The 15,101-nt window shown below is 45.0% G+C and overlaps 1 protein-coding gene across 1 annotated transcript in view; it reads right to left on the reverse strand.

Annotated features, from left to right (window-relative positions):
• The window catches only part of GRIK4 (glutamate ionotropic receptor kainate type subunit 4), a 93,822-nt gene that overhangs the window by 40,321 nt on the left and 38,400 nt on the right, over positions 1 to 15,101 (reverse strand). Inside the window, exons 2-5 of the mRNA XM_026038116.1 lie at positions 13,050 to 13,214; positions 7,204 to 7,301; positions 4,757 to 4,922; positions 755 to 933 (exon numbers count right to left, since the gene is read on the reverse strand). Coding sequence (XP_025893901.1) covers positions 755 to 933; positions 4,757 to 4,922; positions 7,204 to 7,301; positions 13,050 to 13,214 — 608 coding nt within the window. The remainder of the gene's footprint in view (positions 1 to 754; positions 934 to 4,756; positions 4,923 to 7,203; positions 7,302 to 13,049; positions 13,215 to 15,101) is intronic.

The following is a 15,101-nucleotide window of genomic DNA, read 5'->3' on the forward strand; positions in this document are numbered from 1 at the left end:
GGCATTTTCAAGTAGCAGATTTGCATTCTACCTTGAAATAACTGCTCATTTGGAAGTATAAAATTACATTCAGTGGGTAAAACCATTCTAATGGTTTCTGCTGGCAGTCAGCAGGGCTGAATTTGATACATGTCAGGGCCTTTGAACGACTGACTCCTTGCTAACGAATGCATCCAGGACACTGTGTGCAGCGCATGCAACAGCAGCCGCCCCGCACCACGAGCTGACTCCACCTCCTCCATCCTGCCTCCATGCAGAAAAGAACTCCTTGTTCCTTAGAGGATCTGGGAAGCTAGGCACAACTTTAGGCTCCATCTGGAGCCGCTGCTCAATTTTGAAGGGCTAAATAAACAAACGATAAAAACTGTAGCAAGAGTCCATTGAAAAATAAACATGACTAAAATAAAACCTTGATTAATAAGATAAAGGGAAACAAAAAGTTAGAAACATATTTCAAGGGGGGAAAAATTCTCCTGCACCAATTGACTGATTTCGAAGTGTTAAGCTAGAAACCAAATAGATGAGCTCAGAGCAATTACACTTTTCCTTCTATAGACAGCAAATTATTTTCCCAGGAACTCTACCAGTGGCCAGGCTATTCCTTTCCTAGCAGACATCACACCCAGTGCTACAGCAGAAACTTTTGCATTTGAACATCACACAGTATTTGCACGTTCACACTCATATACATGCACAGTATCTCATTCTATGGAAGCAACAGCATTGACAAAGGTAGCACTTAATAGACACTTACCTTCTGCAAAATGGTATGAGACATGGAGGCATTGGCATGTACTATGATGGTAGCTGTCTTGTCGTCTCTGATTTCTTTCAGGAGCGGGGTAGGGTCCCGGCTGTCATCTAGCATCCGGACTGAGAGGGTATCCTTGGAAATGAGGAACTGGCGAAGCAACTTCTCTAGGTTTAAAAGGCCTTGAAATAAAAGGGAAAATAAATGGGCGCTTTAAAATGGGTGCTTGGTTCAAACAGCTTCTCTCCAAGGAGTTGTGGTCACCCCGACAGGAACAGTTCTGCCCCATACTAGCTCCACATCTGCACACTGGAAAGGCTAGAGTCAACCAGTGGTATGAAAAAGATGGAGTTTCTCCAGTTGTTTTCCAGCTTCCCAAAAAAGTAGCTTTGAAAACCCTAAGGGAAGAAATAACATACAAATTCCCTCAGGACTGCATAATTTAGGCATGTTTTCTGTTATCTTATTGCATATGGAGGCGTTTTTTGGTTATCATTGGTTGTTGGAAGATGATTCTTCATTGTAAGCCTTTGCATTACTAACTCCTAAACCAAGGGGGCACAGCCTGACACTTTGGAAGATCCTGAAGTCCTATGAGAGGGAGATGCTCATTTTCCAGGACGTGTACCCCCAGGGGCTGAAATGCTCCGCAGTGTGTCAGATGAAGCAGAAATCATGTTAAGAATACAAAATTAGGTCTACATAAAAAGAGCTATGGTTCCATGAGCATAGTCCTAGCACAGGGCAGACTTAATTATGGACTGCGGATTCCTAGAGTAAATCCTTAAAAGAAAGAAAACAAAACAGAAAATGAAAAAGAAAACAAGTAGTAGTATGTTTGCTGCTTCACAGAGAAATCAGGGAGCAAAGTAGGAAGGTGATTGCAGACCAATGGTTCAATCACTGGGCAACATCTCCAAAGACCTGCTTTCTACCTCCACATCACATCACTCCTTCCTCCTTCTTCCCTGCCATTTATCTTTCCATATTCCCTGTATTTCCACTGAAAATTCCCTCACGCAAGACATGAGCAGCACAGAAAGGGGCCATCACTCAGGGTAGCTCAAGACTCTCCAAGTGGCCTACAGACCCGGGAACTGCATGTGGCCAAGGAGAGCGCTAAAGAAAAAAATCAATCATTAGTGAGCATGCACATGAATGAGACTTGACTTCCCTGGACTCGCGTCTTATTGCCTTTGGCATTTCTGACTGAAGTTTCCTCCTGCAGTTAGGTAATTGCAAAGGCTCCTTCCAGCATGGCTTCTTTGATGTCTAATAAGAGATCAAAGCTCCTGCTGCAGCTTTGCTTAGTGAAGAAAACATATTTGATAGAATCTCTTCTATCCAGCTGCTTATTTTCATGTAGGAAATAACCCCCTCTCTCAAATTTGATTGACCAAACAGGCTGCCAGATTTAATCATTAGCAAGACACAGACAGCTACATGGTCATGCACATCTTGTTCCTACAGGAACGCAGCTTAAAAAAGAGGGGAGAAGTTGAACTGAACAAAATTAAAATTGTGAACAGTAAAAGAACAGAACTAAGAAGAATCAAGGCCCAGCTGGCGGAGAGACAAGAAAAGAAAAGCTTAATTTCGAGTCACAGCTCTTCTCTTAACCTAAACATAGCTTTGAGTCTATTAAACAGTTCATTCACCCAGAAGGTCCAGGGATGGGGAACCGATACAATGCAGCAGATTAGAGGTAAAGTGCTGCTTTCAAGGACTCCTAGCACTTCACAAAGGTAACAAAGCAACATATTAAAATGACTACATCCTAGACGAGGAGCCTCTTATTCACAGCAAAGAGTTTCTCAGCAAGACAAGTTTGTACAGAGCTCTTTACAACACATTGTCTCTCACCTTGTCCCTTTACTGCAGTTTGGAACTCCACAGGAAACCACTAAAACAGCCCTAACCAGGACTTCTCTGGATCACACAGGCTTCATCTTTTCCAGGGTGGGGGCATTTTCTCTGTGCAGAGGACACAAGACCTAGACTCTACTTAAACACTTTTCTTTGGATGCTTAAGTTAACCCTAAGTTTTGCCTAAACCCTCCACTTGATTTCCGTAGGGATAATTTTTCACCTTATTCCATAACCTACATAGGATCAGAAAGGTTGCTGTGAATAACAAGCTTAGTTTGGGCTCAACACGGCAAATTGTGCTCCTGCAAAGCTGCAGAAGACTTTAAGAACACTTTATTCAATAAAAATCTTGGACCGAAAAATAAGAAAGAAAATAAAGATAGGAATTTACCCAGGTTTCTCACAGTGGTCTCAATTTTATGGCATTTTGCGCTATACTTCTTAAGATGTGGGAGCCAAGCTAGATGCAGCTCCCCAAGTACCCATTACCAAGCCTGAACCGATTTCAAGTCAGTGAGATGAGGGCTGAGCAGATCTGTCCCAGTAAGTGATGCCAGAAAGCATCATTAGAGCTGGCACTAAAATCCAGGAGCCTTGCCTTGCTTTCACCAGGAAAGATTCAGGTTGCACAGCGCATCCTAGACCCTGGGCTATCCAGGAATACAGTAAAACAAACTGGTTTGACTCAATTAAAAGGATGTTAGTTTAATGCAAGTAATTTGGTTCCCAAGGTTTTTGATCCAGTTAAATGAAGAATCAAATTAATAGCATGCTGCCTTCAATGGAAAGTACGTGCATGTTTCTGCAGGCAGCTGTGGAAGAGAGCAGGGATCCACAGAGATGAGACACTGTGTGCCCGTGCTCCATGCCCGGCAGCAGTGCAAGGGCAGAACTATGAATGTGTTGCACTGCAGGTGAGAAAATCCAATCGTCTTCCTTGCTCCCATCTATCTTTATTTCTTCTTCTTTAAGGCTAGGGTTATACAATAAAAAATACCAGCACTGAAAGTAAGGTAGGAACATTTGCATTATTTTGATTGCATCATTTTAGGCCAGGTCCTCTATTAGGGTACATCTGAGCATACCTATTGAGATCCATTTCCTGATTTATATCAACTGAGGATGTGGGCTCCCAAGGGTCCATAAAGCCAAATGAAAAGTCAAGGACTCTTTTACTGTTCTGTCTATGTTGAGGATTTAACCATGCTGCTTTGTGTTACTAGCACATCTGGAAATGCTGGTAGATGGTAGAAAGGATGCCACCTTTCCTACATGTGCATGAGACCCACAGACAAAGGCTGGAATAGCATCTGCTGCTAAGATATTGCCAATGTCCCAGAGCTCATGCAGGATCTGTACATTTTTTCATTTAGGGTTATTTGTTCACTCTTGTCCTAATGAATTTGACTGCAGCATAAGTACTATACCTATCCACATGGTGACATTAAGAAAAAAAAAAAACACTGAAACCCTGAACACTGAACAACAGCAGAGAAAGCAAGACATCAAAACAGAAACAACAACAACAAGCTTTCCTCTTCTAAAAAGCACTACAGTGCAGAGCCTGCTTCAGTTGTTTTAGGCGAGTTACACAGAGATGAATATGGTCTTGCTGAGGTGAAGGCTGAAGGCTCCAGCATCCAGATGCACAGCTGCCAGCAGATGTACTGCTGCAGAGCCCAAGAGGGCGGGCAGCGCATCAACTATTAATCAAGTCCTGTAATTAGGCCACAAAGCGTGTGGTTTGGGGAAAGACAGATAACAAAAGAGGAATACTTGCCTGAAATGATCTCCAGAAAAACGCTTTAGCCTTTACCCCCCCCCCCCCGCCCATTTGGAAAACCCACCCGTGCAAGAAAACCACTCCTCAGATGATCAAAGAGAAGGCAGGCAGTCTCTCCCCATCCCCTTTCCACCTCTTGCACGCACCAGGAACACCTCCACGCGGCAACAGGGTGCAAAACCTGCCTGGCAGGTCGCCCTGTTCCAGTTTGCTCTGCCTCCACAGGCAGAGAAACAAGCAGTGGGATTGGYGGCAAATTCTCCATAGCAGGAGGCACCAGCCACACAGAGGGCAATAAAACCCAAGGTAGTCGGGAGCAGGGAGATGCTGAGCCCTGCCTGGGAACTACTTACATTCAGCTTTGGCACAGATGAGGCAGGCAGTGGTGCAGTTGAAGAAGTTGAGGATTCCTGCCACAGCCACGCTGATATCGGTGTTGCTGGGGTGGAGGTTCAAGGTGGTGAAGCGCTGGAATTGCAGCTTCAGGAACTCCTCTGGAGCCACTTTGAAATGGGGAACCTAAGCGGGGAGGAGGGAAAAGAAAAYATAATCAAAGAGGAAAGAGAAATAAAAACAAGTAAATCTACCATAAAGAACCTTTGGTGTGAAATGCTCAGCAGGCAGAAAGTGAAATATTCCAATAAAACTACAGAAGAATCACCGGAGCGAGGAAGGGAGGGTGGGATTTGTTCAATGGCAAAGGAAAATAATTATCACAGCAACAAGAAGCCCTGAGAAGAAGCGGATCAGGAAGAGTCTTGCCGAGCCACTCAGAGCAAGGCAACAGGGGATGTGATTACTGCACAGGAAGCCATTTCGGATGAGTTCARCATAATTAGCTCGGGAACTAATTGTAACCAGCCCCACACCTGATTTTGGGCTTGTTACCTCAGTAAATTCCGAGGATGCTTTGCAGGCAGGCAGTTACAAAGCCTGTTTTGGAGACCCCCGGATCATTGCTCTTGGGATCCCAGCTAGACAGATGACGTGCTGCAAATCCGCCCGTACCAGGAGTACCAACGTGCCGTCAGATAATTAGAAGAGATGAAGGGAAGAACAAGATGACTCCACACTGGTAAGGCTCGGGAGATGGAGAAACAGATGCGGCAGCCAGAAGCTTTGGGTTTTTCTTTGTTTTTGATCAGAAGTGAGGAAACAGGTGGCCATAAGGCAGGCAAACTCCAGTGGGACTATAAATGCAAGTCCTAATAATACGGTGCTTGCCATTAATAAATTAGAGCAGGCAGCACGAGTGGGATGCTGTTTCCCAGGGAATACAGCCCAGGGAAAGCAGAGGAGATGGTGAGGCACCACCGGAGGACTTCCTCCAGGACAGCTCTGCTGCACATCTGGGCACACAGGAGCCAGCGGGCAAGGAGATCAAGCAAAAAGTACAGAGAGTTGACCAAACAAGGAAAAGGAGTATTGTTTTCCTTTTGCTGAGTGAAAGATTTGGAAGAAATAGCAGACAGCAAAAGGGAAACATCTGCTTCTGCTTCATTAAAGTAGTATCGAGCCCTCTCCTCTTCCATCATCAGTCCTTGTGGAAGATCCCACCCCATACCCCTCGTCTCTCCCCTCTTGTGAAAGGCTGTTAGCAAGTGGTGACGGCTGCTTTATTGACAGCATAAGCTGCTTGGTTAGCAATAGGAAATTTAAGGAGGAATAAGCTGCTATCTGCCTTGATTTCACTCTGCAGTGCTCACCTGGAGCTCTGTTAGCAAGGGGGCAGATRCCTTTAACTAAAGCGGACAGGGCAGCTACAGCGCAAGCCTCTGGATTATCCTCAAAGCCAGATGCAGTTGGAGGCTTTCAGTAACCACTGCTAATAGAGGAAAGAGAATCCCTGGACCAACTCAGGAGATACATGTTCACTTCCAAGTTTTGCCACATGTTCCTTGTGAATCTCAGGCCAGTTGCTCCATCCTCCCACATCTCAGTCAAAAAAGCGTGGATACTCTTTAAGTGATGGATGTCTGCAAGTACAATGTCTCTGCCTGTGTTGCTGTATAACATTTAACTCAATGGCACCGACTGATGCTCCTGTGACATAAATCACGGGSAGTTACTGCGGGTTTACACCACTAGGAGGGTGGATGGGATCAAGCTGGAGAATAAAACACCCAAAAAGTGCACTAAAATTCACCTTTCATTTCTGAAAAAATGAAGAGACAGATGAGATCAGACTGCATATGAATTTCAGGGGAAACATACTTGCAATCTGTTACCACAGAGTTGTCTTTGCCTGGGATGGAGCACCTGTCTGGGACATTTAACTGGAGAAAGCACAACAAAATACACTCAAGAGACCCATCCCACTATAGCCGAGAGCACTAGGTCTAAAAGATCTCTTCCATCTCTTTAACACTTGTGACTCTCAGGGAGCAAGGAACAGCACTCATTTGTGAATGCAAGCTATTTACAGCGCTCACTTGCAGACACTCCCCCTGCTCGGAGGCTTCAGAGAGTCCGCTAAATGGCTGAGAGATGTTATCTGGCTTTAAAAGGATGAAGTATGAGAAAAGAACTCAATTTCTTTTTCCCAGAGCAGAGCTAGATCAGTGCAAGATGGTTCAAGGCTTATAAAATATTAAATCAGGCACACAGTCGGACAGAGATAAAAAGAGTTTGCAGTGATGGAGTAGCAGCAGGCAGGAAAGGGAGTGTCACTTTCCACAGGGGCTGCACACAAGGTCATGTCACAGCCAGGAACTATCAAAGGCAGTTCAAGGACTCGGGCACCCGCCATGAGTGGAGAAGACAGTAGAGAATTATCCCAATGTGGGACGTTTCCACTTACCTCTTTCTCCCCGCAGATATTGCTGATGATAGAGCTYGACGCTGGACTTGAGGAAGGTCCTAGGACGCCTACCACCCCTTTGGGAAGGATCTGGCACACTGCGGGCATCGGAGAGAGGAGGCACATGTGAGATGAGATGCCTTTATCCTCAATTTCCCATTGGCAATGCTGCCTACACTATCTGCCTTGCACAAAGGTCACCTGGTGTCATCTCCTCCTTCACACAATCTGTTGTCACTTGGCCTACGTCCATCACCTCTGCCTTTCCCCTCCAAATCCCACCCGAGTTCAACTCCAAGCCCCCAAATCCTGTCTTTGACTCTAAACTAGCTCCCACACTTTTAAAATATCCCTCTTTAGCCCAATCTGCTTTGCTTCAGGGACAATTATTAAGTGCAGTTTATGGAAGATACTAAACACAGCAGTGACCTAGCTTTAAAGTATCATATCACAGGAAACAAACTCAAATGATTTTTTTCACTTTACCGTCTGCAGAGCTTAGTGGTAATAACAAGGATTGCATTACTGCACTATTGTTTTTCTTCTCTTTTTTCTTTTTTTTTTTTTCTCTCCCCTGCCCTGGCAGTAGTTAATCTTCTGGCTCCATGCCACCAAGGTTAGTAGAACAATAAAAAGACCCTGACAAAATGAAGAAGTTAAATCTCTCCCCACAAGCTTTGCGGCTGAAACTGCAGTCTTTTTTGTTCCTTTAATTCACAGCACAAATTTAGCCAAATGGCACTCCAAGGATTACCCCAGCTGGTGCCACCTCCATGATGCAACTCCAATCAGCCATATGGCTCAGAAATGCTCCTCCAGAACCGATTGCCTGTACAAAGCCTCACAGACAGAGGTGAGAGCCTCTGAACTCCAGGACTCTGCAAGGGTCACTTGGATTATTGCTTATTTGGGAAGATCAGGCCACCTGCCCAGCTCAGTGCTGCCAACACACATGAGTTCTTCCTAACTGCACCGCAGAAGCCACAGCAACCWCACATGCACAATCCTTACTTTAGGTCTTTGGCTTATTTGTCAGACAAGCCTTGTAACTTGTAATAAAGTTATCTACATACACGGGCTGGGAAAAGAAACCAGAAAAATTCATATCAGACCTTTTTTTTTTTTGCTGTGAGGGTAAATTAATCATCAAAACAGTCATAACTACAGGACATGGTAGATTTTCTATCAACATGATGTTTTTAAATCAAGGCTGGACATCAAATGAGAGCACACCGTGCTTTATTTATTTATTTCTGTGAGCTACAGGATTCAATATAATATTCAGCAAACGAATGTCTAGAGCACAAGATCCAATCAGAGGAACATTTCTGGTCCAGGACTCAGTAAGCCTCGATAGTTTAGTGGCTTAGAACATGAGACCAAAAGCTGAAGACTCGGTTTGTGACTCTGGGGAACTGGTTTTACTTCTCTACCTGAGTAAGAGGGCAGAACTAAGAAGGATGCTTACACAATTAATGGTGAAATTTCAGTTGCTCTCACATGCAGACTGCCTTGTTCAATAACTCCACGGGTAGGAGCTTTTGAAATATACATTTAGCACAAGCAAGGCATACAAAAATTAATGCAGAAAACCTCTGCCTCAGGTCCAGTTCCACAACTGCTTCTCCCTTGCCATTTTCCTCACTACAAACCTAGAGGAGCTGCTCTTGGAGGTCAGCAAAACTCCATGATCTCTCCCCAAGGCCTGGACTTCTGGATTTCACCTTTCTGCTTGGAAAGGTGATGGAGGCTTTCTGATGAGCAAGAGTTAAGAACATACCATATGTCTACTATCAGTCTCTGCACGAGACTACCAGAGAATCAGGCTGAGAAAGAACTAAGCTCTCTGCATTAGCAGGCCCCTAAGTATACTAATATCCCAAACTTCTTACAGAAAGTGCCAGTGATATATGCAAACATCTTCTGTGGGGTTTTTCTTCCTTCCACACTCTCACCCTGCACCATCTCAGCCAGTTACAGCACTTGAGCAATATTCCTCTGCAGCCTCTTCAAAGGAATCCAGCACTTGCTTTTCCTCTGTGCTTAAAAGAATTTACTGGCACTTACACCTCTTCAGCAGTTCTTTTTAAGCAAGAGTCCCAGCAATTTGAAAGCTCTACACTCTAATGCAGCAGCACTCGTCAGGCCCTCCAGGCTGCAGTGAACCCCTGTGTTTCCTGCACTCAGCATCAAGGAGCAAGGTGCTGCTGAGGGTCCTGTTTATCCACAGGACACAGAGGCAAAAGTCCTGGGGGAAATTTTGCTGTGCACACAGGATAAAGTTTGGCAGACACCTTTCCTCTTGTCTCCGCTAGCTGAGAACAAAACGTGGGTTAAGTAGTCATAGCAACAGAGTTGTAACAACTGTCAGAGAAAAGAGAAACAGCTCATCACTCCAAGGGTGAAACCTCCAGTGGAAATCAGGAGAATGAATGGAAACGAAGCAGAGATGCCCGAGGCAGAGGCTTAGACCATGGTGGTAGAGCTCCCCTTGTAATCCAGACACATTTCCTATTGCAGAACATTACCTAAYGCTGTTGGCATCAACAAGGAGAAGAGGTTTCACCCTGTTAGCATCCTGCACTGTGGATTCACATAAGCGCTTGCAGCAATGTCAGCCTCGAACCAAAAATTCATCCCCGATACTACGTCCGGCACTTCAGTGGCACTATCCTGCAGACAACATCAACTAACCTGAAAACCATAGGTACTGGTGGTACCCGTGCCATGGAAATCTGTTCCTATTTCAACATACGGAAGCCATATGAGGAATACATTGTGCAGCATGGGATTTGCTCCCTGTTCAGCTCTGCAAGCATTCACCCGAGCTCCCTCTGTACAAAGCAGAGTTGAGAGTGCTCCAGGGAGAGTATCCCCACAACCAGCACAAACCGCAGCATCTCCCATGCTACACACAGCTACCAGGTACAAGAGCTTAAAGCAGCGAGCAAAGACCATTCCTGTCTCTAACTGAAAATAAATGAGCAGGGAAGATATGCAACTACCTGAACATTTCTGTAACTGCAAAACATACCAGAGGATCTTGAAGGACAGGGAATGGTCAGGACTCAGTTCTTCTACTAAACCTGCCAAATGCATGAACAGAAGGTGCAGGGGACACGCAGGTACCATCCCATTTGAGCTAGCAGTCACTGAACACACAGATCAGGTTCTTTGAAATGTTTGCATGAATCAGTGTAAATTAAACCTCCTCTGACTGCTCACCCTAACTGCTGACCTGCCCTGAGATGTTTGGATTAGCCACAGAAAGCATCTTCCTAGACTCAAAAGCACAAGGCAGTCAGAGACAGAGTGATAAATGGGAAAATCCACCCCTCCCTGGATCTCAAAGGGAATGAGGTGTTTTAGATAAAGACATGATTAAACAAGCCATTTTGGATCTCTGTAAAAGGAGTTGAAACATCAAATACACAGAGAAAACAGACTTTGCTTACAAAGGCAAAACACCTCTCTCCATATCCTTTCACCTGCAACTTATTTCAAAACACAGTAATTTGCAGATGTTGCTTACAGGAACAGTCAGTGTTTGTCTACCTGAATATATAAAGCTGAAATAGCAAATCATGCATGACTGTGATTAAGATCAACTYATTTTTTACCGCCTGTAAAAACTGCGAGTTTTATGCACCCATAACAGTTAGATGTCTGAGTCAGGAGGGGGGAAAAAAAGTGAGGGGAGGAAAAWTAGCTCAACACTAAAATAAAAACTAACTCACAAAGAGTACTTTTCTGAAAGTATTAACTGTGTATGAAAAGTCACCAATGAGATGCAACAACATTCCTTGCATCATTCAACTAAACATACTGGCTCCGATACTTAAGAATGATTCAGAGAGCGTGAAATTTGAAAACGGCATTAAACAGATAACAGCTTTGCAGCCACAAGTTAAAACATCTAAACTACTTTTATTAATATTACGTGTGATAACAAGCATCAGTGCTGTGTTAAAGCCAACAAGGCAGCCATTTGAAAACGATGATAGCCTTGAAATTTAAGTTAAGGATCTGATTCTCCTTTGCTATCAATATAAATGAAGTATAACTTTAGCGACATTAATAGCTGAGCCATGCAAAATCCAGATTTTTCTTTTCATGAGAAATACTTCAAGACATTTTTCCCTCTGGAGAAAAGACAAATAGCATATTGCAAAACTTTGTGTGAAATCTCACTTCAGCAAAATCAAAACATTTTGCTCCAAATTCTAACTTTTTATGTTCAGCAAGTCAAAGTAGACAAAACAAAGTAAATCACCAAGTGAAAATTCAAAATGGAAGATGACTCTCTCATTTATCTCATTTCCATTTTCTCCCAAGACACCACATTTGTTGAGATCAACACATCYTTGCAAAATACTTCCTTCTCAAATCAGTATTATATTTCCAAAAAGAAATAATTCTGAGCAACATTGCTTCGGCACAAGCAACAAAAATTCATTTCAAGATCTTTACCACAACCCTGGGGTCATTTAGCAATCTGGCCAGTTTCCTGAAAGAAGGTAAAATAGCAGAAACAGGGCAACATAAACAAGATTTGTGAGAAAGGAAAAAAGAACAGAACTAAAAATGTTGCTATCATTTCTTTCAAGGCTGGAGACAAAAGGGTAAAGCAAACAAAAGCAGCAATTTGCTCACTCTCTAGGAGGTTTACTTGGAGATCTGTGATAATATGGAGGGGAAAAGCCGGAATGGACCTGGAGGCACTCACACCGGCTTCCCCCATGCCTCCTGCCTAGGACAGGTGACCKGGCCACTGCAACTGGATGCACTCCCTTGCTGTGCCCACCGAGAAGGAACAGCATGGGCGCAATCCTGGGCTAATGGACAGAGCAAAAAAAGTGGGAGATGCAAGGGATCCTGAAAGGCAGAGGGAGAGCTGTCGTTTGAAATGCTCCCTGTGAAGCTGCACGCTATGATTTTCATTTAACCACCTCACGGGCGACGTCTCTATAAATAGACACGCAGGTACTTGCTAATCGAACACTTCTATTACCAGCACACGCACTAATTTGGGAAAGGCAGCAGCACCCTGAGCCCCGCTCCTGAGCGGTGCTGAGTGCCAGGGTACCCATTCAGCCTGCCAGGCATGCAGGCACTCAGCACTGTGCAGAACTGGGGCAAAAGTTCCGTAAAAATACAACAACCCAGCCCCATTTATAAACACCGCCTCAACTTTATGGTACTCTGCAGATTACACAGGCTTATACAACCAAAGCCACAGGGAAACTAATCTAAAACTGCTCTTATTTGAAATGGTTTCTGCAATGTTTTCAAAGCAACTTTAAAAAAAAAAACTAATCACCCTCTTCAGAACTCTAAAGGTTGTCTTAAATGTTATTCTAAAGGAATATTATTCTATTGCAAAGGGTTTTTCCTACCTACGTATAGAAGCTATGGCTCCTGAGAGATTGCAAGACACTGACAATCGAATTTTCTTATTCATAAGCATGTGGATTGACATATTGGGCATATGAAGGAACACCTATACTAGAAATCTGTTTGCACGGAAGGCATCTCAAGTGACACAGAATGTATATGGCTCTTTCAAAAATAGCTCACTTTAACGCACACCGTTTTAAACACGGCTTGAAAATTCCACTTCATGCATAAAATAATGTAACCACACCGAACTCGCCCACGGCGTCTCTCACCTGCAGCCCATGAGGGGCTGCCCGGGAAGCAAGATCTCACTGCAGGATGCCACACTGCTAGCTTGGACCAAAAGCGGTGTTTTTAGCCTGTGCATCCCCATRTGTATGAAAAAGAGTGTTGCTGGACTGGCGACCCCGGGGAGCTCGCGGAAGCCGCGCGCACACGGGAGGACTCACTGGTTTCYGCTGTCTCGTACTCGCTGTCCCGCAGCAGCTCGAAGATGTCCACCTCCACCTTGGCCTTGCCCGCTCTCTCCGGCGCGCGGTTGATGCGGTTCTTCGCCAGGGTGATGGACAGCCTCTCGCCCCGGCTGCACTCCATGGGGTCATCCAGCACGGCGGCTGCGGAGAGCAGGGCACAAACAAGAGCCATCAGGTTGGGGCAGAACCCCCTAATTCCCACTCCCCTTCTGGTGGTGTCGGCACACCTGCTCCTGARGGAGTTTTTATTAGTGCATGGCGCACCGCTCCCGCACGCGGCCTCCCCATCTGCTTTGCCCACCAACAGGCTCGCCAGACGTGTGGGTGGCCCGTGTCCTGCTGCGTTACCTGCCTGCTCGCAGGGGCAGAGCTCCGGGCAGCAGCCCCAGGTTGGGCAATGGGGTGGCCACAGGGTGTGCAAACAGCATCCCCAAACCCTCCACCCGCCCGCTCCCAGCAGCGCTGGCACAGGGCCACCACAGCCGAGCAGCTCTCCGAGTGGGAGTATTTCAGGAAGCGGGTGGGCAGCAGTGGGTGGGAAAAGACAAATATTTTTCAAACAGAAAGCACTTGACTTCTGAACTCAGCTCCTGGCCAGCCCACTGCAATCTGCACCAGGCGCAGGGAGAGAACGTGGGGTATTACTTTTGTTTTCCTGATAGAAAGCAAGAAAGAAATTGGAGCCAGACATTAATTATGGTGTGTGTTTATGAGCTGGCAGAACTTGGTGCACCCCAACAAGCTTATCCCTGCTAATCCGAGATCTCATTCCAGCAAGGAGCTCTTCAATCTTATCCGARGAGGAAGAGCATCCTTTTTTGTTGTACATATTAGATGCTCACCTTGCCTTTCCCAAAACCATTCTGAAGGGAGTGATGGCACGCACAGCAACAGAACAACTGAGGGGTTACTGAGTCCCTGCTCAGCACTGAATCAGGCCCTGCTCTGCATGGGTTGGCAATGTGGGGATTAGCAAGGCTCTGTTGGCTGTTAGATGSTGTGCCAGGGAACTACGGAACTAACTCCAGCAGCTGGGTACCATTTTTTTTTAGTTTTGAAAGGCTTTTTTTTAAAAAAAAAAAAAAAGAGTTAAATAAGTAAACCAACTGGCAGCTGAAGCAAAGCAAGCTGGCTATCTCCTGGAGGTGTGCATTGCTCTGCAGCACTCCCCAAACTGTGCAACCATCTGACCTCAAAGGAAGCTTGAAGCCCTTGAGCAGACTGACTGCAACCATCTGACCAGAGCACCCCACCACATAAGGAGACATTATGAGTGCCAGACAACTGGCTGGGCCAGGGGAAGCAGGGAAGAGTGCATGCACACATCTGCACAGGAGCTGTGGAGCTACTGTCGAAGGGGCGCATATTGGGGCTACACATACCAGTGCACTCAGGTGTCTTCTTCTCTTGCCTTTTCCCCCACACYTTTTCACACTATACGACACAGGGGACACAGACAGACAACTTGTGACCCAAGATGCAGGTGGCACTCACAAAAACCAACTACTAATCATGATACTTCCCATGTCCCTGCGGGCTCATGGCAGAACCCACCCCAAATTTGTCTGCTTGCATTTTGGGAGACTAGTTAGTGTTGCCAAATATTAAACCGGTCCACAGAATGGACTGGGTAATGAGGCTGAACTAATCTTTATTTATTGCAGCTAGCGGATGAAAAAGGTCATTTAATGTTTTAAAAAAAGATTGATTTTAAAACTTTATGTCTTGGGATGCAGTGCCAAAGCTCATCTAATAGTAGCATCATTAAGTATGAACTAAAATCTTTATTTAAATTCCCTTTCATCCATTCCTGTCTATTAAATATGTGAAGATGCATCAAGTAAATCTTTAATCCTGAAAACTTACAGTCAAATCTTTGAACTTTGCTAGCCTCAGAAATCACTTCTCTCCTCCCCATCGTAATAAATGYCTCCAATTTAGGGTACCTAAATTGTGTGAAGACAACATGGGCTAGCAGACAGCAAGCATTTCTCAAGAGTTGGTTGGAAACATCTTTTCCCATGCGAC

This window comes from Nothoprocta perdicaria, unplaced genomic scaffold (genome assembly GCF_003342845.1).
Source record: "Nothoprocta perdicaria isolate Ctin4 unplaced genomic scaffold, notPer1 scaffold_201, whole genome shotgun sequence".
NCBI lineage: Eukaryota > Metazoa > Chordata > Aves > Tinamiformes > Tinamidae > Nothoprocta > Nothoprocta perdicaria.